Below are 22,641 nucleotides of genomic sequence, written 5' to 3' on the forward strand. Positions count from 1 at the left end.
CGCCTTACTATGACTTTGGCGGATGGAAAAGCCCATTCGCTGAAGTCCCAACAGGTAGGTTGCCACCAGTGCTGCCGCCTCCCCGCTGGACCCATTACGAGTTTCCTGCTGGGTCAGCGAGTGGAAACAGAGTAAAGAAATCAGAACGAAACTAGCGGGCTACAGCACCAAGACTGCAGGAATTTGGTATCAACTGAAAAAGTCACAGAATGCAGAGGCCAAAAAATCTTGTGTGTCTCAGGAGAGAGAATAAAACATTCAAGAAGGGTGTTAGGGTGAAGAGAGAGAGGTTACTTTATTTAAAAAAAAAAAGCAAGTACATAAAAAAAAAAAACTGCACGGGCATCCTGCTGGTAGCGCGCACTGGGCACCGGGATAGTATGTTCTACGTTTTATCTACAAAAAAAACGTTAATTTCATATCACTTTGTAGCTGCAACAATAACGATGTGTAACTATTTCGCTAATACAAAGAGGTTATTCTAGTGCATAATAAAGACATGGCATTCGGAGCACGTCTGTTGTTTCGCGGGATCAGTTGCAGGCTAGCGTCTTCCGTTCGGAGCGTGCGCAGTATATTGATATCGTGGTAATGTAAAACACTTCCGGTATTCAGTCACGCAGGGAGACGTCACATGCTCTGTCTGGTGGGATAAACTGATGCAGCTCCGTTACACTTACCGCTAGGTACTTTTATTCCAAGGGTAAGATAGTCATACTCCGGAGAGAGATGTCCCGCCAGAGCTCGGAAAAGGTGAGCGTTACCGTACTGGGTTGGGTGGCTTCCAGAAGGATGGCGCAAGTTATTTATTAAAAATTGGCTTCTATTTAGTGAGTTATTTATATGATTATTACTGTACTCGGCGGGAAGTTTAATGTCAGCTTGCCTGTGCTGCGCTTGCCTAGCCTATTTTAGTTTTCAGCATGCTCATCGGGCGCACAGTGGCCCTCTCCTTGGAATCTTCTTCACCACCACCCCCCTCCCCCCCCCCCCCCGAACATGTCGAAAAGTATTTTAACGAACTGAGTGGGGCGCACTATTTTGCAAACGATCAAAAAATCATTGTCAGCGAGTTCACTTGGATTATCAGTTCTCTAAAAGGATAATTTTCGAAACACACTGGCTCGGTGTTGTTTATTTATTTATTTTTTCTTTCCCCCCCATGCACACCTTGGCCACTTATACCTTTTCCTCATTACTTTCGTGATTATCCGCCCTCCACTTTCTAATTCATTTGTACTTTCCTTTTTTGTCACCCTTTTCTTGTGAGACTCCCCTAATGTATTTCCTCTTTGTCTCAGTCCTTTAGCTGAACTCTGCCTTCTTCTTCATGACCACTCCCTTTTATTCTTCAGCATGTTTGTAAATTCTGCCTCACTCGTTGGGTGCTATTTAGATTATTAACATATCTGTAGATCTGCTGTGAGACACCTGCTTTATCTTTATTGTAAACAGTACCTTTTGTACTGTCGTTTTGGTTTGAATTTATATTTATGTTCATGAATTTATTAAATAATTTTGTTATAATTTATTTGATAATGCTCTTGTACGATATTTGCCCACTATAATACTGTGAAATAAATATATTGCCCCTAAAAACATTTTCAGACACAAGCTGGATAGCGAAAAGAGTCCCTACATGTCACTCTAAGACAGAGGTCTTCAAACTTTTTGATGCCGCGACCCCCTCTTAAAAAAAATTAGGTGTAAGGACCCCCTCCTGATAAAAATTTCTAGAACCTGGTACTCCTCATCACCAACAAAAATAAACATCCCCATTTCGCACAGCAAATCATTTTTACTGCGAGGAAATAATATTAAACAGTGTTTAGCAAATCAAAGATCAGTGAGTGTGGGGGCATGGTAAAGGGTGTTGCTAAAAACAAAGGTCCTCATTTATTAGGAATTGACATGGGGCAGAGCTGCAAGTCTTCTTGCTACACTTCCACACTCTCATTCCCAAAGGGCAGGAATGGGCCGTATTTATGAAATACAGTACATTTCTGTCCTTTCCCCCTGCGCTGGCGCACAATTGCTGCCTAGTGCCAACATAGGCAGGATTGTATTTGTGCAGGAAGGGGCACCTTCCTGCACAAAAACAATCCAGAAAGGCATTGTACCTCTTTCTACATGTGTGGCAGATAGCAGCACACATGGAAAGAGAAAAGAACAAGGAGAAATTAAAACATTTCTCCTCATTGTGCCTGCTCTGGGGAGGCGTAAGGTTTTGGCACTGCTCCAGTTTACGTGATTTTGTAAATCTAGGGCAGTGTCAAAATCCATCTGTGTTGCATAGGAACACCCACCACTACGGCCGTGGAAGCCTCCTTGACGCAAAGTAAGGCAATGCAGCGACTTGCACTGCCTCGCCTTACTCCATATCTACAAGGCCATTCAATCCGCTCAGGGTGGCTCTAGGTCAGCTCATAGGTACGATTGAGAGGCTTGTGATGCTGGAGCATCAAAAAAAGTGATGCTCCAGCAGCGCAAGCCTCTCATAAATAAACCCAAAATATTCTCTAAATCTTTTTAAGTCTTTCACCGCCAGGTAGCTACATATAAAATAATAGCCAGCTGAAATGAAAAATAAATAAAATAAAGTTGTTACTCATTGGGAAATGCACTGCAGTGCATTATGAAACCTCTATTAGTTAATGCACTGCAGAGGTCTGTGTTTAACCGGAGAGCAACAGAACGAAACCTTTGTTAGTACAGTTGAGAATAGTGACTTGTGTATTTTTAGTGCCAAGAGGTCACAGCCTGTGACAGAAAGCACTGTGAATATATAAAAAGGCATTATTTTATACTTGCATTGCACACAGTATAATATAGGCCACTACAAAAAGGTTTATTATAAAACGGTGCTTCCAAAATGTGGATTTAAGTAATATCAGAGCATATGCAATACCTTTTTTTTTTTAATAGCTTTCCCTTCAACACCTCCAGGTGAAGTGAGCGCTGTGTAAATACAATTACAATTAAAAGCATGCACTTCACAGCTCAGTTGTTAACTCTTCGCACTACCCCTCAAAAAAAAATTATGTTTGTCCTCACAAAGCTTTGATCATTTAAAGCTGCTCCCATGCACCCTTTACATTTGCAGATCAGCTCGTAGAGCACATTTGCTTTTCATTCAGGAAGCAGAAGCCCTGGGCTGAAAGTCTCCTTAGCTGTCTGTGCGGCTTTCACATCACAAATTAAAGTTCAGCTGAGGCATTTTAAGGATCAGCTGGGGGAATGTGCGACCCCCTTTCCAGGTCTCTACGGCCCCCCTGGGGGTCCCGACCCCCAGATTGAAGACCTCTGCTCTAAGATCTCTCTCTATGAAGATTGAGACCTGTTTGACAAAGATTTACTGCATGAATATTTTTTACTTACACCTGAAAATTCAATAAAAATTCACACCTGCTCCCAGAAAAATCTTGGTGGCTCTGGCCCAAAATGTCCGGACAGTGTTGTAACATCAGTGCTTTGAAATTGTTTGTTACATGGTGCGCTGTAAAATTCTGACTGTTTAGACAGATGCAGATTTTTCTCTGGCAGAAATAGCATGTCCTCTCGATTCTCCTTTGCCTATAACTGTTTGTCATTTCCCTTGAAAAATGTATCTTACCTGGTAATATAATCCAAGCCTTCACTATCATTTGCTAGAATTCTTTTACATTTCTTTAAATTGTTTCCGCCTGCATTTTTTGACTGATGAGACATTGGTGAAAAGAAAGAAAATTTGTAAGATATTTTCTCTTTCTTTGTCTTATATGTTATTTTTTGTAGTTACTAGCAATGTCAGGCCTTGAATGTATTTGTTAACAATGGTAGTTTTTTAATCAGAAGCATTCTAGGATCTTCAGCGGACTCTGCTCTTAGTGCAAACAGAGTTCCATAGCGACCCATTTCTTGGCAGGCCCGACAGCCTCGTTCATTTTCACTTATTTATTATTCAACACATTTCTTCAGAGAGAAGGGAGAAAGAATTAGACAAAGTTAAATCTGGACACACATGAAATTGGATGTTGTTTTATTGTAAGAATACCGAACTCACTCTTTTGGACTCATGACCTAAAACAAACACTCCCAGAAGATAACTATATTTGTGCTGTATGTCTTCACGTTTTATATTAACTGCCATGTTCATCTGCACTAAACTAAGTAATAATATAAACAAACCATATTTGTGTCCATTTCGGTGTTTTTTTTTATTTTATTTTTTAACAATGTTAACAACAAAACAGATTGAGTGTAAATAGTACTCAAATTCTTTATGGGTACACTGCAAAAATGGCCATAACATTATTTTCATCCATTTAGCCACGAGCACCAAGATCCAAAAAAGAATTCACGTATGCATCCAGTTGCTTTATGCATGAAGGGTCCTTCAAGCAAGAATAAACAAACTTTATGTAAAAAAAACCACCAGGATCCGTAAAGCCATTGTCGAACCAGACTATACATTTTTTAAAAGAGTCTTCCACACCTATAAATCATTATAAAATTGACTCAAATTTTTTTTGAAATAAGAAACACTGAAATTAACAACAGGGTCATTTTGGAACTATTAATTTACATACAGAAAGGTTTGTACTCTCTCTCAACAGTAAAGATTTATTAAGGACATACATATACATTTGTGGATTTTTTTTTTAAACTAACAACCCAGCGAGCTGGTTATTGCTTTCAGATGCCATGTAATAGCCAAAATGTATAAAATGGAACTAACTCCTCACTCATAAAGCATTATGAAGGAACATCTTTGCTATAAAAATACAGTGAATAAAATAATAAACATAAGTCCTATTAAGGTGTCTTGTTTAAAATCTAATGTAAGTGCATAAAAGGATGAAGGGAAGATATAGTATACAACCTTTAAAATGTATTATGTAAGTTTGGATGCATACATGTGATATGAATGATAAGCTCACTGTGGAATTTAGTTTTTATTGTATCTGTTTGCTGTTGCAGATGCTAACACATTGCTCAAAACTGTCAAGCATGTGCCTACTCCTCTCCTCACCATAGTTGTACTCCTCCCCCAAACCAACCAGTGACTCATATTCAGTAATACTACTCACTTTCATGTTGATACCTTCCCCTACTGAAACCACACTTTCATTTGAAGGCGGTAACTACACTGGTCAAGTATGGGCTCACCTTATTGCACAACAGCACATAAATACAAATGAATAAATCAGCACATTATCTAAAATGTTAAAAGCCCTCAACATGTTAGGACTGGCTAGTTCCATGTAAATGAGGTACTTATTTAATCCACCTGAAGGGGACATACTTGAATCTGAAGACACCAAACCTATTATAATTCCTTCCAGAGACATCTGTATCCATCTAACCTGTTCATTTCCCTCTAGTGCTTGCTTCCAGAAACTCTGGAAGTGAGGATAGGAAGGAGAGAAGTACTATTGATTTGAAACTATGAAAAAGTCTGGTGTCATTTATTTGAAAGATGCAGAAAATCCAAAAGTGATTGATGCCTTAGAAATATTCAGCATCAAGTTTGCAAAATCTTTAGACTACCCAATTCGCAGCAAGTCTGAAACAACCGAGGCCTTCTCAATGCATTCCATGAAATAAAAATCCACAGACTTAGAAGCGTTTATCAAAATGCATTAATGGTCAATTACGATCAGAAAAATGCATTGACATGCAATGGAAAGAAGGCCATCCCTTAACAGTGCAGAGGTGCTGAAACAATTAAAACATTCAGTTTACTTCATCAAGACTTTTTACCATTGAGAAGATGCAAGCCATTTTTGAGAAGATTAAAATATTATTGAATTGAAATGTGAGAAACTGCTTTGAGTGAGTGTTGTTATCAAATTCACTCTGATGATGTACAGTAACAGGGCTACAACCATGGTCATGCCCTTGGATTTTCAAAACTGTTAGCACTAATAAAAGTAGCATTTTCAACAAAACAATGATATTCATGAGGTATACTCAAACAAGGGTGCAAATATGAATTATAAATCTTCGAGTATCACCTTTCGAATTTAACTTTTTAGCATCCTCTGTTTGTGAATGCTAACCCTGAGAATGAGCTAATGTCTGTTTGTTGTCTGTGCAGCCATTCAATTTTGACTCCTTAATGCAAGGCACTCCGATTTACATTAGGTGTGTTTGGTGTGAACAGCTTGGAATAATTTATTTAATTTCAGGGAATAGTTCGTTTTAAGAGATTGTAATGCACAACTTAATTCTGTGGCTGCAAAATTTCACAATTACTGTGCCATTAAAGGATGTAAATCCTCTGTAACAATGTTAAGTGTGAGAGAATTGATCTCATAGACAATATGTATGACTAAGAATCTGCATGTGATTATGAATAACAAATCATGTGTGTTGTACATTTTGCCTATCAATATCTCCAATGTGCGGAATTACTTCTTTTTTTGAGTTGGAAGGTCATAAATTTAAAAGTATAAAAACTGTAGTGCTATCAAGCTCACGTTTGTGTTTCGCTTTTGAAACACTGCCAGAAAGAAAGGTGGTGACATTGACTGTGTCTCAGTGCTGTTGAGTATGGTATTTATTGGAGGTAATGTAATACTTCTGTACCCACATCCAGAAAACGTTTTCACATAAAATGTAGTGGTGTCAATCAGAGGGTACCTAGAACCTGATCTTTTTAAATGTTTTGTGCAACCTTACCCTGAAATATTTGGTCACACTAATTTTATTGAATGGGCCAGTGCCCATAAAAGCATAACCTGAGGATGGAAAAGTCTCATTCACCAATAACTGAAAACAAGGTCCTGATCCCAGGCTCAGTCATTAAAGTGGAAATATTTATTTTAAGAAATTAATAAAGTGTAAATGTCTGCAGGTGAGTCCAACGCAAAGCATGTAGTTTTCTGAATGGTATATTTAGAAAATATAACATTTATTTGAACCTTGTTGTTCGACTTGGTATCATTGGCATGGTCTCCCCTAACTTTTTGCCTCTACTTCCCAGCTTGTTTCTGTGTGCTGTACTCTGTTTTTGCTATTTGTTTGCTCTGGACACTTTTACCAGTGCTACAGTGTAAGTGTTCCCTGTATAAATTGTATGTGTACATTGGCTTATGCATGATTGGCATATTTGATTTACCAGTTAGTCCCTAGTAAAGTGCACTAGAGGTGGCCAGGTCCTGTAAATCAAATACTACTAGTGGACATGCAGCACTGGTTGTGCCACTCACATTAGTAGCCCTGTAAACATGGCTCAGACCTGCCACTGCCGTGTCTATGAGTGCAGTTTTGAACTGCAAATTAGACTTGGCAAGTGTACCCACTTGCCAGGCCTAAATCTTCCTTTTTTATATATGTAAGGCACCCCTAAGATAGGCCCTAGGTAGCCCCATGGGCAGGGTGCAGTGTATGTTAAAGGTGGGACATGTACTTATGTGTCTTACATGTCCTGGCAGTGAAATACTGCCAAATCCGGTTTTCACTTTTGCAAGGTATATCTCTCTCATAGGTTAAGTTGGGGGCTGCCTTTAAATATTATTAAAACACAGATTCTCTTCGGGAGCAGATAGATGTGGAGTTTGGGGTCTCTCAACTCACAATTTAAAAATCATCTTTTAATGAAGGTGGTTTTTATATTGTGTGTTTGAAAAGGACACTTTCAGAAAGTAGGCATTTTCTTGCTTAACCGGTTCTGTGACTCTGCTTGTTTGTGGATTCCCTGTCTGGGTCAGTTTGACAGTTGGGCTGTTTGCACCTCTCCTATAGACAGTGAGACAAAGGAAGCTGGGTGTAGCCTGCATATCCTGATGAGCCATCTGGGCTGAGGGGAGGAGTGGTCACTTACACCTGAAAAGACTATGCCTGCCCTTACACACTGCAGTCTCCAACCACCTGGTGTGTGTCTGGGGCCTGGCCTGGGCAAGGCAGGATCTTGAAAACAACAGCAACTTTTCTTTGAAGTAGGCCTACTTCAAAGGCAGAATGGGGTATAAGAAGAGCACCCAAAACCCCTAAAAATCAGATTACTTCTGAAACCAAGAGGAACCCGTGCCAAGGAGAAGAGCTGGAGAAGCTGGAAGAGAAATACTGCCCCTTTGCCTGTGACTGTGCTTTGCTGGGTTTGCCTGCAGTAGCTGCTTCCACCTGAGAGAGGACAAAGACTGACCTATGTGTGATTTCCCACTGGTGAAGAATCTCCAAGGGCATGAAACTGAGCTTGCCTCCTGTTGTTGACGTTTCAGGGACAGCAAAGACATCTCTCTGCCAGCGCTTGGGCTTTCTGCTGAGAGTCCTTCCTGACAAGTGGTGCCCTAACCTGTCTCTGGGCCCTTGAAATGTGCAGCTGGGGGGAAAGGACAGAAATCCACGCAAAGACCACCATGCGGAGAAACTTTTGACGCACCACCCGCAGCTGAAAAATGACACGCTGCCGGCCTCGCGGCTAAAATCGCCGCTCCACCTGCATCACAGCTGGGAGATGGATGCAACGTGGCTGGAGAAACGACGCACAACACCATCAGCGGCTGCTGTTAACGACGCAAGCCCCCACGCAGCACGGTTTCTTGACACTGTGCAACCGGATTTCGACGCAACATCGCTGGTCACGAAAAATCAACACAAATCCTGCCCGGACCCGAGGTGCCCGTCCGGATCAAAGCATTGCTGGCCTTTTCTGACGCACACTTGCCCGTGCAGCTTTATTTCGACACTACTGAGGTCCTTTTGTATGCTAACAATGTTCTCACTGTTTTCTAAAGGATTTAAGACTCTTTTGCTTTTTAAATTCATAACTTGACCTGTGTATGTTGGATTTTTGTCATTTTTGTTTTGTTTAGATAAATATTATCTTTTTGTCTAAACCTGTGTTGTGTCATTTTGTAGTATTTTCACTGAGTTACTGTGTGTGTTGGTACAAATACTTTACTTTACACCTGGCTTCTGAAGTTAAGCTTGCCTGATTGTGCCAAGCTACCAATGGGGTGAGCGGGGGTTAACTGAGGTTGATTCTCCTTTACTCTGACTAGAGTGAAAGTCCTTGCTTGGACAGGGCTAACCTGACTGCCAACCAAAGACCCCATTTCTAACACTTGTACTTGCCACAATTTTGTGTACCATGTGCTGTTAAGAGAAACTGAAGCATTCCAAATGCACTGCCAGATGTTATGAAAGACTCAATGAAAGTAGGAGAATAAGTTGTTCTGTGTTTTGTAAAAAAAACATTGGGCAGTATGTCAGATTCCTGCAAAAAAAGTTAGACTCAGTTTCATGCCTAGCATTGTTGTAGAAGAAAGCAAACTTTCCTCTAAACTATGGTGTGCTGTCTGCGTGCAGTGATCGGCAATGTTGATTTGCTTTAGCTGAAGATGTCACATGAAGTACTGGTGAGGTAAATATAGTATTCACCATAATGGTGAAAATACAACATGCCTTCGAACTCACCCAAAAAGGGGTCAATGACTTCAAAAGGTGCATAAACTTTCAATGCATAACAGCATTGATATCTCATGAGCTAGCATAGGTTGATAGGGACACAATGTTGTCTGAATCAAAATGAAAAATGTACAGTACGGTCAGCCCTAGGATTTGCTGTGGACTGTAATGTATTAGATACCATCTTTCCGGGAAATTACAGCAACAAAGGTCTAAAGAAAACAAAAGCACAGAGAACATATCCAGAGACAAAAAAGTGGAAAAACAAAACTCTGAAATTTGAAACAAAACTCTGAAATTTGAAACAAGATCTAAAATTCTCCCTCCCACAGAAAAAGGACTGCTTTGGTTTCCAAGGCCAATTCCTACTCCGCCGCACTAAGGAATGCCAGAGCAACTTTCAACGCCATCAGGTACACAGGTTTTTCATCTCTCTTTCTCCTCTAGCCCCTTCAAGCAAGACTGGGCTGCCTCCGGTTCCGAGAAAACATACTGCTTCTCGTCCACAATCATTTTCGGAATCTCTCTGAGACTTCTGACCCCTTGATGTCTCATCTTTTCTAAATGCCATCAGTTTTCTCTTCCTGGCCAGTGTGGTGGGGCTACGATCTCAAAATACAAGAAGATGGCAATTCTGGTACACCACAGTTTTTGCCTGCACTGCTGCTTATAATTCTTCCTCTGCTGTCTGCCAGTACTTCCCAGTACTGCCCCCTGGAGTATCTCCAGTCATCATGGGCTAAGTATAGACCCGCCCATACCAACCATTGGCCATAACCTTCATAAGTTCCCAGCAAAGACAGGGCTCAAAAACCTACGCGACCACTCGCTATGGTGAGTCATATTTTATGAGGTCGAGCTATATTGAGAACCTACTCGGCCCTTGAGTGGACAAAGAACAGGTGTTCTGTTCAATCAGAAGCTAAATTAGTAATTAAGATGCCTTTAAATCTTACTCTTGTCACATTTACTCTGTGTTCAGAGACAGAGGTCAAAAGTCAGTTTGTCTTCTTGTAATGCAAATACTTTTCCTTGTGACGCAGACTTCAGGATTTTGTAAAGTGAAATGTCTGACCTGTGTGAAATGAAAGGCTGTCTTATCTAATCAGTAAAGCTGCAAGTTAGTAGGAAGGTTTTTGGACATTTCTTAGCAATTTACTGTCTGTAAATGACAGTGCACTACCACATCATGCTTTAGTAATATACTTAGTAAAGTGGGTGTTTATACATAAACCGAGAAACACTCCTGCCCTGATGGCCAAGCTATTAGTAAACTAAGAGGCAAGTCATGCATGGCTTGTGTGTACCCTATATGTGGGCTAGTTTTATTATACATGGAGCAAACATTTAGTATATTTAATCAAACAAAATAGGATTTTTTATTTTTTTTACATTAGAAATGCTGAACTCACATATTTGAAGGTGCACTCATATGTGAGAATGAAGAAAAAGGTGAATGTAAGATACTATATTTGCCTAGGATCACTCAATTTGAGACCCGGTTCCGGGTCAAGTACATTATAGTTAGGTCGAGTAGATTTTTCAAGCTACTCAACCTGCAGGTCTAGTAACATTTTTATGATTTTTCGAGGCCTGAGAGGAATTAGCACCACCTCCACCATCAGGTGATTTCACAAGAGGTTTTCGAGGGACATTAGTACATTGAAGTGGGCATTCTTTAGATTAACTAGCATCCCCCAGTGTTGTTCAATCTGACCAAGCTCCCAGCTACACATCTTTTAAATTCTGCTATTTCTTCTAGTGTAAAGTTCATGTCTCAGCCCCAACCTTCCAATGGTTTCAAAGATATAATAAAAAAGACTGAACTTTGCTTCATCTGTATTTTTTTATTTGTAGTTTTTCTATAGTACCGCTTTACTGAAAACAGTATTTCATCGCTTGACAAATAATATTCAAGTACAATTTAAAGAAAATGAAGCAACAAGTTTGAGAGAGAAGGATTGTAGTTTACGAACCACTTTAGTTGGCAGAGGGCTAATTGGAGTTCAGTAGAACAAATGACAGAATCAGAGTTAAAGAAAGACAGCAACATATAGTTGGTCAAGGCTATAGAATCATTTACAGAGGAAACGATGGGATGGAATTCAGTAGCAATTGTCTGCTTCATTTTTTTTTTTTTAGCCATGCAGAATCGTCATTCTAGGTGTACCTTTAGAAAGTGGGTGTTAATCAGTGCTTCAGTACTACGATTAGGAATTTCGGTGTTTATCAATGAAGTGAGATCTTGCTCCCTAATTCACTTGAGCCCACAAATATTGTCTTGAAAACCTGATATTGTGGTCTTACTAGGTGTACTGCCGTACTACTTTAAAGGTTAGAGAGCCAGTTCACAATTTTATTTGGGCCTCCGGCAGCAGGCAATGTAGTTCCCTAAAACAAAAAATGTGCTTGAATGTCTTCTTTCCTTGAACTATTTGTGCACTTGAATTCAGTTTAGTACTGAAGTATTCTGCTTGGGGTACAATAGTGTAATAAGCTGCTTGCAACTTCAGCTTTACTGCATGCACCACTGCCTCAATCCTGATCGTTATGTTTTCAAGATCTGCATAAAGGGACATTATTTGATTTCAGTAGGTCTGTTTGTTCTTGGTTAGCTCAAATCTGGCCCCCTGTGAACTGCACGTAGTGAAAAAGAAGTTGTCCTTTTAACATCATCCACTATGGTTCAGAGAAACCCTCTATTTTGTCAGATGCCATTGTCAGAGTGTCCGGCACAGCAGGCTAGCTCTGGCATGAATAAGAGTTCTTGTACGCAACTGGCAGTGGTCCGCCCTGAGGACTGCAGTAGAGTGGACACATTGTAGTGAGACCACCACCTATTCTAGCTATTTACCCACCCGCTCTCCTCATCAGCAAAGTCTTTCCCATGTCTCACAGGTCTAATTCCTCTGCAGCATTCTCTCCTATACTTTGTTCCAGCCATATAGCATTTTCCGGCATGAGCAGTGTCATGTAGAAGAGTTGGACTTGCCACACCACTGCTGGTGCAGCTGCTCATTTTGTGCTGCTAAGTGGGGATTTTTGGGGAGAGAGGTAGAGGAAGCTTACTTTTTGATTTATCCTGGGGGAGCCACACATACAAGTCAAATTGAACCTAGGGTAATCTTATAGCTTCCACTACTTTGTACTGGGTGACCCTGGTTCCAGCTCCGTAATGTAAGTCAGGATGGCAAAGCAATGACATTAGCAGAGGCCTCCGGAGTATCTGTCCATCTTGGGCACTGGCCACTCCAGCCTCTGACTATCACCTTTATATATATTGTGAAAAGACTATTATTTTGTCTGTAAGCATTGGTTATTAGTTTCTGAAAATTCTGAAATGTGCATACTTCCCTAGTTTAAAAAAGAATGTTCTGAAAAGAAGACAATTTTGTCTCTAAATACCAGTCCTCATGTTTGGTAAATATATGTTAAGTCCTCCAGACATCAGCTTGTGACTTTAAGGTCTCACACATACAACTGCCTCAAATGAGTATGCTCTATTTCACACCCCCATGGATTATGATCAAATGCAGGGGGTGGGGGCGTGCTACCATAATGCCAAACAGACCCACAGTTTGAGAGGTATGGTTAACATCATGCCAGGGCCACAATTATGCCATGAGTGAACACCATAAGGTCAACGATAGCCACAATATTCCACTGAAGGCCAACATAATGCCAGGGCCACCACTGTTCTAGAGGAGTACACCATAATGGTGCCCCTTGATATGTAGTCAGTTTTTAGGTCAGGAGGCAGCTGTTCGGTCAAACATTAAAAAATATATATATATTTTTATTAAATTTTCAATACAAATCTAATTTCCATAATTTTGCATTTACATTGGCAGGGTTTGGTTGATCTGAAAAAGGTTTACATTCAAACAAAACAAGAAAAACATAACTTAGGTCCTATTATAACACTCAAAAATATTTGCCTGCTGTAACTGGATGATGGATCTTGCAGTGTGGTATTAATTGCCACACAATTAGCTGCATGGTTACACTATTCCCTGCTGGTTCATGCTTTGTTTGTGGTGGTGGGGGGTGCTGGTCTGTTGTCTATTTGTGGCATGTGCTGTAGTAGTACTTATTGTTCATATTCTAATTATTTACTCATCACTTGTTGGCCGCTGTGGATAACAGCCACTTGAGGGTGTGGGAGTGGGTGCTCTCTCATCTAATATGGTATGTCTTGCCCGGTTTGCTTTGTTATGTTAGAGGTGGTCGAGTACCAACCAACCTTTCTCCAACGCTGTGTCTTTGTCAGGTTCATGGCGGTCTCTCATCGTTCTTAGCCTCTAATCTGTTTACTAAAGTTTCCCAGGCTTCGCATCCTGTGTGTTGTTGGCCCTCCCTTTCTAATTTTCGTAATACCTGATATTCTGTGTGGGCCCAGCGCAATGTCAGGGTGTGCCAAGTTTTCAAATCTGGTGCTGTGGACGCTTTCCAATTCATAGCTATCAATCTTTTGTACATCACGTATGCTAGGTCTGCAAACTTATGTAGATGCCTGTGTTTCTTTTCTCTCGTTCTCAGCCCTAACAAACAGGATTTACAAGTACAAGACCTGTCAATTCTGAGACCTCTTCTACCACTCCACTCCCTATTCACCTGGGCACATTCCCAGACCATATGGTAGAAATGTGCCAGTGGGGCATTACATCTAGGGCAAGTTGGGTCCAATCCGGGGAACATACGTTTAATCCTAGCTGGTGATAGGTACGTTTGGTGTGTGTAGTTGAATTGTGTAAATCGAAATCTGGGATTTCTCGATACCCCGAGTATGGTATAAAACTTTCAGCCAGTCCTCTTGTGGTATCGGGTTTGGCAGAACTGTATTCCATCTGTCCCTTATGTTCTCCATATTAGATTCGGGGAATTTATTCAGAATTTTATATAAGTTCTACACTACTTTTATTTGATTATCATATTGCAGCATGTGATGCAGTATGGGGGAGATCACTGGTTCTCGGTCTCCAGCCGCCCATGCCTTCTTAATTAAGTGACATATGGCATAGTACGCTATAAATTGCCCTGGATTCACTGCTGTGAGGGCTCGTATGGATTCAAATGTCATCTGTTTCCCCTCTTCAAAGCAGTCTCCTATCGACAATATGCCCGCCTCCGTCCAGGTCGTGAGCGTGTGCGTCCTAGTCGCGTTGGCCCATCCAGGAATCAATCCAAGTGGAATGAGCGGCGAATAGGGGAGCACTCTGTGGCCTTTTTGTATATATCTCTCCCAACATGAATGTGCCACTACCATTAACGGATTGTCAGACGCCCCTTTCGGTATTTTATTTGTTAGCCAAGTGATCAGGGGTTCTCCGTGTAGTCGCACCAACACCCATGCGGATTCCGCCAAGGTGGGTCTGTGTATCCAATTCTGTATCCACTGTAACTGTGCAGCAGCGTAATAGAGTTCGAAGTTGGGGGCCCCTGGACCACCCGCGCTAATTGGGCGCTGCAGTGTGGTGAGTGCGACTCGCACTCTGCCCCCTCCACATATAAGCTGCAGCAGGATTGCATTCAGGTCTCGGGAGAAGTTCTTGGGGACCCTGAGTGGTAATGCCGTGAAGTAATATAACAGCCGGGGCAATAACAGCATGTTTGCCACCGCCACTCTGCCCAGAGGCGACAATGGCAATTTACTCCAGAAACGCAGCGACCCCTTCATAGAAGCAAGTGCTCTCCCCAGGTTCCCATCTCTAAAATCCTCAGCTCTATGATATAAGTGGACCCCCAGATATTTGAACGTATCAAAACACCATTTCAGGAGTCCTGCTGGGGCCTTTTCTTTCCTCGACGGGGACCATATTGTTAGTGGGAAAACACACGATTTTTCCCAATTTACCACCAAGCCCGATATCTCCCCATATTCAGTCAAGAGTGAGATTACTAAAGGGTATAACCTCGCTTCCTTTCCGCACATATGTTAGGGCGTCGTCTGCATATAATGATATAACATTGTGTAGCCCACTCCTGATTATTCCCCATCTATCTTCCATGGCACGTATTCGAGTAGTGGTTCCATCGCTTTAGCAAACAACAAGGGAGAAATGGGGCATCCCTGCCTGGTGCCTCTGGTGATCGGGAAGCTATCAGATATAACCCCCTCCTGTTTTCACCCTAGCTTGTGGGTTGGAGTACAGTGTCTGTACCCACTGTATGTAGTTAGAGCCAATTCCCATACTCCGCATAGTGGCAAATAGATAGTCCCACCCTAGTGTATCGAATGCCTTCTCAATATCTAATGAAAGTACCATTTCGTCATATGCATCCAGGGGGGTGCCTCCCATGACACTCAGCAATCTACGGATGTTTAAAAAAGTATTACGTTTTGGGATAAATCCATTTTGGTCTTCGTGTATCAAAGTGTGTATGATGGGAGCTATCCTGTTAGCCAATATTTTACCTAGGATTTTACAATCGAGATTTAGGAGTGAGAGTGGTCTATAAGATTTAACGTCTGTGGGATCACAACCTTGCTTGGGAAGAACCACTATCATTGCCTCTCTCTGTGTGGGAGGCAATATCTTACGGTTCCATGGCTCCTCGAACACTTTCAGCAAGTGAGGCTTTAAGTGTTTCGAATACGTAGAGTAGTATTCTATTGGGAGGCCATCTATACCTGGCGCTTTGTTCCTGGGCATCTGTGCTTGAGCTAAGTCCAGTTCCTCCATTCTCAGAGGGGCCTCCAGCATCTCCCTATCTGCCTGCGACAGTTGCGCCAAGGGTGATCCTGCAAGAAAGGATTTGAGTTGTTCGGCCGTGCATACTGTGCGTTTGGTATAAAGGTTCGTGTAGTATTCCCTGAACGCCCCATTGATCTCTTCTTGTGTGGTGGCCATTTTGCCTTCATCTAACTTTATAGTCCCTATGGGAGACTGCTGACGGTTCTCGCGAAGGAGCCATGCCAGCAGCCTGCCCGATTTATCTCCCTCCGTTTGTAGGCGCATTAGATGATATTTGTGGTCATGTCGGCGGAGACGAGAATCTGCTTCATTATATTTTGTACGTGCCTCTTTTAGCATTGTATAGGGTGTCTCATTTCGTGCCACTGCAATTTCCATTACTCTCAGTTCCTTTTCCAATTTGCTAATCTCCGCGTGAAGGGCGCGTCTCACTCCCCACGTGGACAATATACAATGTCCTCTGACTACCGCCTTATGTGCCTCCCACTCAACTGCTCTTGTGTCTGTGGAGTCTTTATTGATTTCCCAGTACTGTTTCAGTGTTGTGTTCAATCCTTCTGTGAATGCCTGATCCTGGAGAGCTTCCACTTGCAATCGCCAGGTAGGGATTACTGAGCATCTCCTGCCCCAATTCAGTGTTAATCTAAGCGACGAATGGTCCGACGGTGTCTTGGCCAGGTATTCTGTCCTATTAATCAATGCGCATATGTCCAGGGCCCCCCATATTATATCTATTCTAGTGTGCACTTTATGAGGTATTGAGTAGAATGAGTATTCCCTCTGTTGAGGATGCTTCATGCGCCATAAGTCATAGAGTCTCATGTCACCTGCCCATGTCAGCAAGGGGCACCTGGCATTTCTATTTATTGATCCTTTCGGGGGGTGTTCAACCTGTCTAACACTGCGTTCAGTGTGCTGTTGAAGTCGCCCCCCAGATGGCCGGGGCTGCAGAGTTCACCAATAATGCTGGGGTAAGTGTGCCCAGGAATTCCGCTATCGCACTGTTGGGGGCATAGATCCCGATTATCGATAATTGTCTCCCGTCTAATTCCCCCTCTATTGCCACATATCTGCCCCCCTGATCTATCCTATGCGAGGTTTGGACAAATGGGACGCCACCTGCTATCCATATCAATACTCCTCTAGCAAAGACTGAGTATGTTGTGCCTATAATCTGTCCACCCCATTTCCCGCGAATCTCCTCTAAATCAGACTCCAGTAGGTGTGTTTCTTGTAGAATAGCGATATGTACTCCCTGGCGTCTGAGGCGTGCATATACCCGAGCTCTTTTGCTTGGTGCACCCAGTCCTCTCACATTCCACATGACTATTTCATATTGGAGTGTGATGAGATTTGCATTTTGAGCCATTTAACGTTGTATGATGTACCTGTATGTGGCACGCTCCAGGTTGCAATGCCCGTCCGGGCCCCCACCATCCTCACCAAATATATAATTAAGGCTAACAACCGCAGCAGTGTTCTCTGTGTTCTGAGTTGACCTATTGTATACAACTTAACTGTCTTCCCCCCCCCCCTCCTGCCCCAACTAATTCCCTCACACAACTGTGAACTCGTAATAAACTACACAACACACTACTACTTAAGAAAACCTGTATCCATGTGAATACCTGTAGGGGAGCTATTTTGGCAACCGGATGTGGCTCTTATACGGGGCTCACATCCTTCCACAGACATGATCTGCGCGTACGTATGGGCGCTCCGGGAGTGTTAGGCCCCCCCCGGACCACTTGCACAATAACATTAGTCCATATTCGCAATAAAGAGGAATAAATTGTTCAAAAGATACTCATAGGTGGCTACTGCGTCATCCGTATTGATTCCCGCACATTATCCTTTGCCGCCCTTCGACTTGTCACGCAGTTCGGATAAAAAAGCAGTCTGGCAGCTTGCATTCACAGTGCATCCACGGATCTGGGGGTGAGCTTCAGGCCCTTGAACGCTTGTGTTATCGTGGAGTCCGAGCTAGCCGAGTCGGAGTCCGAGTTGCCGCAGGGACCGCCCGGAGTACCTCAAAGGAATTTTGCGTGTGCAGGGGAGTTTCTTTCAATACTTTTGCCCTTTCTTCTGCTGCCTGTTTTTCAGTGGGTTGTCCCTTGGAACATTTCTTGGTGCGCTTCCGCGATGGAGAGGTAAGCCATTCCTGTCCCTCGTTCGTTCCCTCTTGGGATTGTGCGAAGCCTTTGGCATGCAACCACGTCCAGGCATCTTCAGCAGAGGTGAATATGTGGGTGCGATCTTCTGATATCACTCTCAGTTTAGCAGGGAACAGTAGGGCATATTTAATATTGTGCTCGCAGAGGCGTTGTTTGATTTTTGCATAAGAGTTACGTTGTTTCTGTACCTCTTGGGTAAAGTCTGGGTAGGCGTTAACAACTGGGACTTCGTGTCAGAATGGGCCTTTGTTACGGAACTGCTGTAATATTAAATCGAGGTCTCTGTAGTTTAAGAATCTTGCTATCAGTGGTCTAGGTGGTTGGCCTGGGGCCGGCGGCCTCCCTGGGACTCTGTGCGCCCTTTCCACAGAGAAGAACTTCGATGGGGACCCATTTAGCACTTCTTTGATTAGCCATTGCTCTAAGAATATTTCCGTACTCTGCTCTGCTAGTTTCTCAGGGAACCCTAGAACGCATACATTATTGCGCCGGGATCTGCTTTCTGCTTCTTCAGCGCGTGGCCATAGGATCTTCACCTCTGCGTCCAGTTGTTGAATTTGTTTTTGATTGTCCGAGACCGTGGAATTCACCGGGTTTTACACATCTTCCGTTGACTTCACTCTTTCCGCCAGATTGCAGTGGTCCACTCTAAGTAGATTCAAATCTTGTGATACTGTGTCTATTCTAAGTTCCAGAGAGGATTTAGTGTCCATGATCGCCTGCAATACTTTTTCAAATTGTGTAGAGTGGGCTTGGAGTGTGCTTTCCAGCGACTGTAGGGTTGGTATTAGCTGTTGATCACTCGGTGCCGGTCCAGGCGTGCTTCGATCTTGACTTTTCGTGGATTTGGATTTCCCGGCCATGTTGCGTTTCTATTGGGCAACTCTCGCTGTGTAGAGCAGCGGAGTTATGTGCTGCTTGGGCGGCGGAATTCAATGTTGGTGCGTATCCACCCCTCGGTATGTGGTTCCTCGCCGTGGCGCAGCAGAGTCTGCCTGCGTCTCCCCCTAGATGAGCCGGTCAGCAACGGCGCAGGTCGTGGGCAAATGAGTGTTTAACACTGCTGCTAATAATTAAATGTCCTAGGTCAGGAGCTTGTTCCCTCCTCCGGTATGCCCAGCCACCGCCACCGAGATAGCGTTCTGGGCGGCCTGGGTCACTCCAGCCGGCCCGGCCCAAGCATTGTTCTTGCGTAAAAATTTGAGCACTGGCAGGGACGGGGGGGCCGGATGGCAAGGAAGAAAGATCGGAGATTGCCGGTGGGGGGGGGGGGTTGAGAGCACCGGTCTCTCCCGCATGAGCAACCCCCGCACTGATCCAATGGTGCTGTTGCCCCCGTTCCACGGGGGGAAGGAGTACAGTTTTTAGGCAGTGTAGAGGGAATTGTCCCTCAGACTCATGGGCATCACCGCCGGGCCCGGGTGAGTGCCCGCCGGCACGGCGCGGCTCCCATCCACACGCGCCGCAACTGTTCTGCCACCTTTGCCTCAGATTATTTCCCCAGGCGGCAGGCCTGCGCAGAGGAGCAGCGCACGGCTCCCGGCCTAGACGCGCAATCTCCTCCACGCCTCTTCCCTGGCGCCCCGCTCTGCTGGGGGAACCGAGTGAAACGCAGCAGCCGCCGTTGTCCGATGGAAGAGGGGGGTAGAGGGGAGAAGCCGTGTACAGATACGGCCCCCCTGTTGAAGACCCCCACCTCGCTTCACCCCCTCACCTCACGTCGCTGCCTCCCGGCTGGGCCAGCGATCAGCCCAACGCCGTCCCAGCCTCCGCGCCTGCCCAGGATCATGCAATGCCGCGGCCGCCGGCTCCTTCACGGGCCTCACCCGGCTCCGGCTGCCTCGTCTCCCCTCGCGGTGCTGCTCGGTTCCACAGCGGCACGACGGCCTCCCGGGCCAAGTTGCTGAGTTTTCAGGCGCCGAGTCCCACTCCGGGAGCACCCTGCAGGATGTTTTCCGTGAACCCGAGTCAGAGCTCACGGATTAGGCGTCCGACACGGCCGCCATTTTGGCTCCCAGTCCTGTTAGGTCAAACATGACCTCAAGTATACCACTGAGCACCAATGTGCCAAGGACGCCCACGATATGATGGACATCATTAGACCAGGACTCAAGGGTGACCATCAACAAGCCAGGGGTAGTCAACATTACTGCAAAAGGGGCCACAGTTAGACCAGGGGTGCTGAAATATGGCAGTAATGATCACCATTATGCTTAGGCAAGTGAAGACGATATATAACACTTAAGCAAGAAGTCACTGCCATTATGCTAATAATAACTACCATTGTGTCAAGATGACCCCATAATCCTAGGGGGCACTACTTGCAAAGGATTGCAACTATTATCTACAAGGAGAGAGTACACATGGTGACCTACTTGCTCAGTCAGCAATTTGCAGGGCAGTGCAGAATCTCTGGTTTCTACAGCTGTATTCACAGTTATTCAAGCAGCAGTGGTAGTCTGAGTTCTAAAAGTGAGCAACAGTGGCACCATTCTCCCTAAGGCCCGTGACACAGAACATATTTCCCTTCTTCATATTCACTTTCACTCAGGCACCAGCTATTTGAATGACACCTTCTAAGTCTTATTGATGAGTAGTTTATAGTATAGCAAAGAGCTATTTTATTTTTTCAAGCATCAGCAGAAAGTGTTTCCTGGCAGTAAAACAGTGTCTAGCCTTTGCTAACAGTTGAAAGCAGTGGAATCAAGAGAATGACCGAATTGGTGCATCGTTGAGCTATGGAAACCCCTCCATGCTCTTAATTGGCTGATAAGATGAATGGCAACAGAAGCGAGGACCTCAGACGTGCAAAACCTTTGGTGCCCAAGAAAACAAACGGAACTTTGTTTTGTGTTGCAGTTTGTGTATATATCCAGTATTACTGAAAGACATATTGGCGACAGACTTCATTGGTCTGGGTATGCTTGTACCACTCATTTGTAGCACTGGTTGGGGGATTCCCAGTAAAAGTTCACGATTTATATTATTTTATATTATGTTATGTTTACATAGATTTGTACAATGCCCTATTGCCGTTGATGCTGTCTCACGGTGGTCTCACGAATTCCATCACAGACCAGAGAATGTTTTTTTTAAATTATTAAGTAGGATCCTCAGTAGTATGAGTTTGGGATATAGTGTATGTATATGTTATAAGTGCCCTTTCCTGAATATGCCATGTAAATTTGATGTTTGTTTCAGAAAACACTTACAACTCATGATGTTTCTGCCTATTTCTCTGAAGAGGAGTGGACACTTTTGCAGGAATGGCAGAAGGAACTTTACAGGAATGTGATGAATGAAATTCACCAGGCCTTGATTGCACTTGGTAAAGTAACAGCAGTCTTAACATTTTGCTTTGCAGATTATCTAAAGAACGTTGACTTGTCTTTTACTAATGAACTTATTTGCCTTGCAGCATGCTGATGTTTTACCCTTCACCTTCCCCATCTTTCTCACTCTCTCTCTGTTCCGCTCTCTCTGTTTAGCTCTTTCCCGGTTTCTCTCTCATTGGTTTCTCTTTTTCTCTTCCTTCCCCTCTCTTTCTTTGCTTTGTTCTGACTCTCTGCTCCATTCTTTCCCTTCTCCCCTCTTCCTTTGCCTATTGTGACCCACAAGCTCTTTTGTTTTACAATCTCTTCCCAGAGAGGTATAAAATGAGATATGAAATACTGCAACTCTCTATACTTGGAAACTTTAAATCTGCATAACAAAGGTGAAGCTAATAACCAACTTCTCCTGTTGTCATTACAGAAATGATGAAAAATATAACTTGAAACTGAAAATGAGTTAGAATGTACTAATGTAGGTTAACAACTATATTACTGATAAATATGATAGGTTGAATCAATCAGGCGTTGTTGCACTGCCTATGTCTGAGATATGTTGCTATTAGAGTTTCTTCTTTCTCTTAGGGTCAGTAGTCAATTTATTGCTTGAGAAGTGTTTAACAGGAAATGGCCACTTGTAGAAAATTAAATCTAATCCGAAGTGACAGTTGAATACTGTGAACTCTTCTTACAGAAAGTCAGCAGATTGTGTCAGGACACACAGGATCCAACAGAAGTAATGCTCCTTCACATTCCTCACCACTCCCACAGGAATATAAGGGCCAGTGGTAAAAGCGAGTAAAGGGCTATGGGCTAAGAGAGAAAACAGCGACATGTCTCATCGCTTATATGGGTTAAGGAGGTCTGCAGGATGTGGTCGATCTCAACAAGCCATTTGTATGGACCTAACTTAGCAATACAACTGTCTGTACTGGTAATTCATAAAGGCTAAATATACAAAGATTAAAATGTACATATAAACTAGCACTTCTCCCTATGTGTTTGTATGCATGTGTGTAAATATATATATATATATATTGTAGTTGCAAT

General features: G+C 43.3%; 1 protein-coding gene across 2 annotated transcripts in view; it reads left to right on the forward strand.

Moving 5' to 3' along the window:
• The first annotated feature begins 611 nt into the window (after positions 1-611).
• LOC138286437 (zinc finger protein 773-like) overlaps positions 612-22,641 on the forward strand; it is an 85,541-nt gene continuing 63,511 nt past the window's right edge. For both annotated transcript variants that reach the window (XM_069226698.1, XM_069226699.1), the window contains exons 1-2: positions 612-753; positions 21,464-21,590. In XM_069226698.1, coding sequence (XP_069082799.1) covers positions 730-753; positions 21,464-21,590 — 151 coding nt within the window. In that variant the 5' untranslated portion in view covers positions 612-729. The remainder of the gene's footprint in view (positions 754-21,463; positions 21,591-22,641) is intronic.

Source organism: Pleurodeles waltl, chromosome 3_2 (assembly GCF_031143425.1).
Source record: "Pleurodeles waltl isolate 20211129_DDA chromosome 3_2, aPleWal1.hap1.20221129, whole genome shotgun sequence".
Classification (NCBI taxonomy): Eukaryota; Metazoa; Chordata; class Amphibia; order Caudata; family Salamandridae; genus Pleurodeles; species Pleurodeles waltl.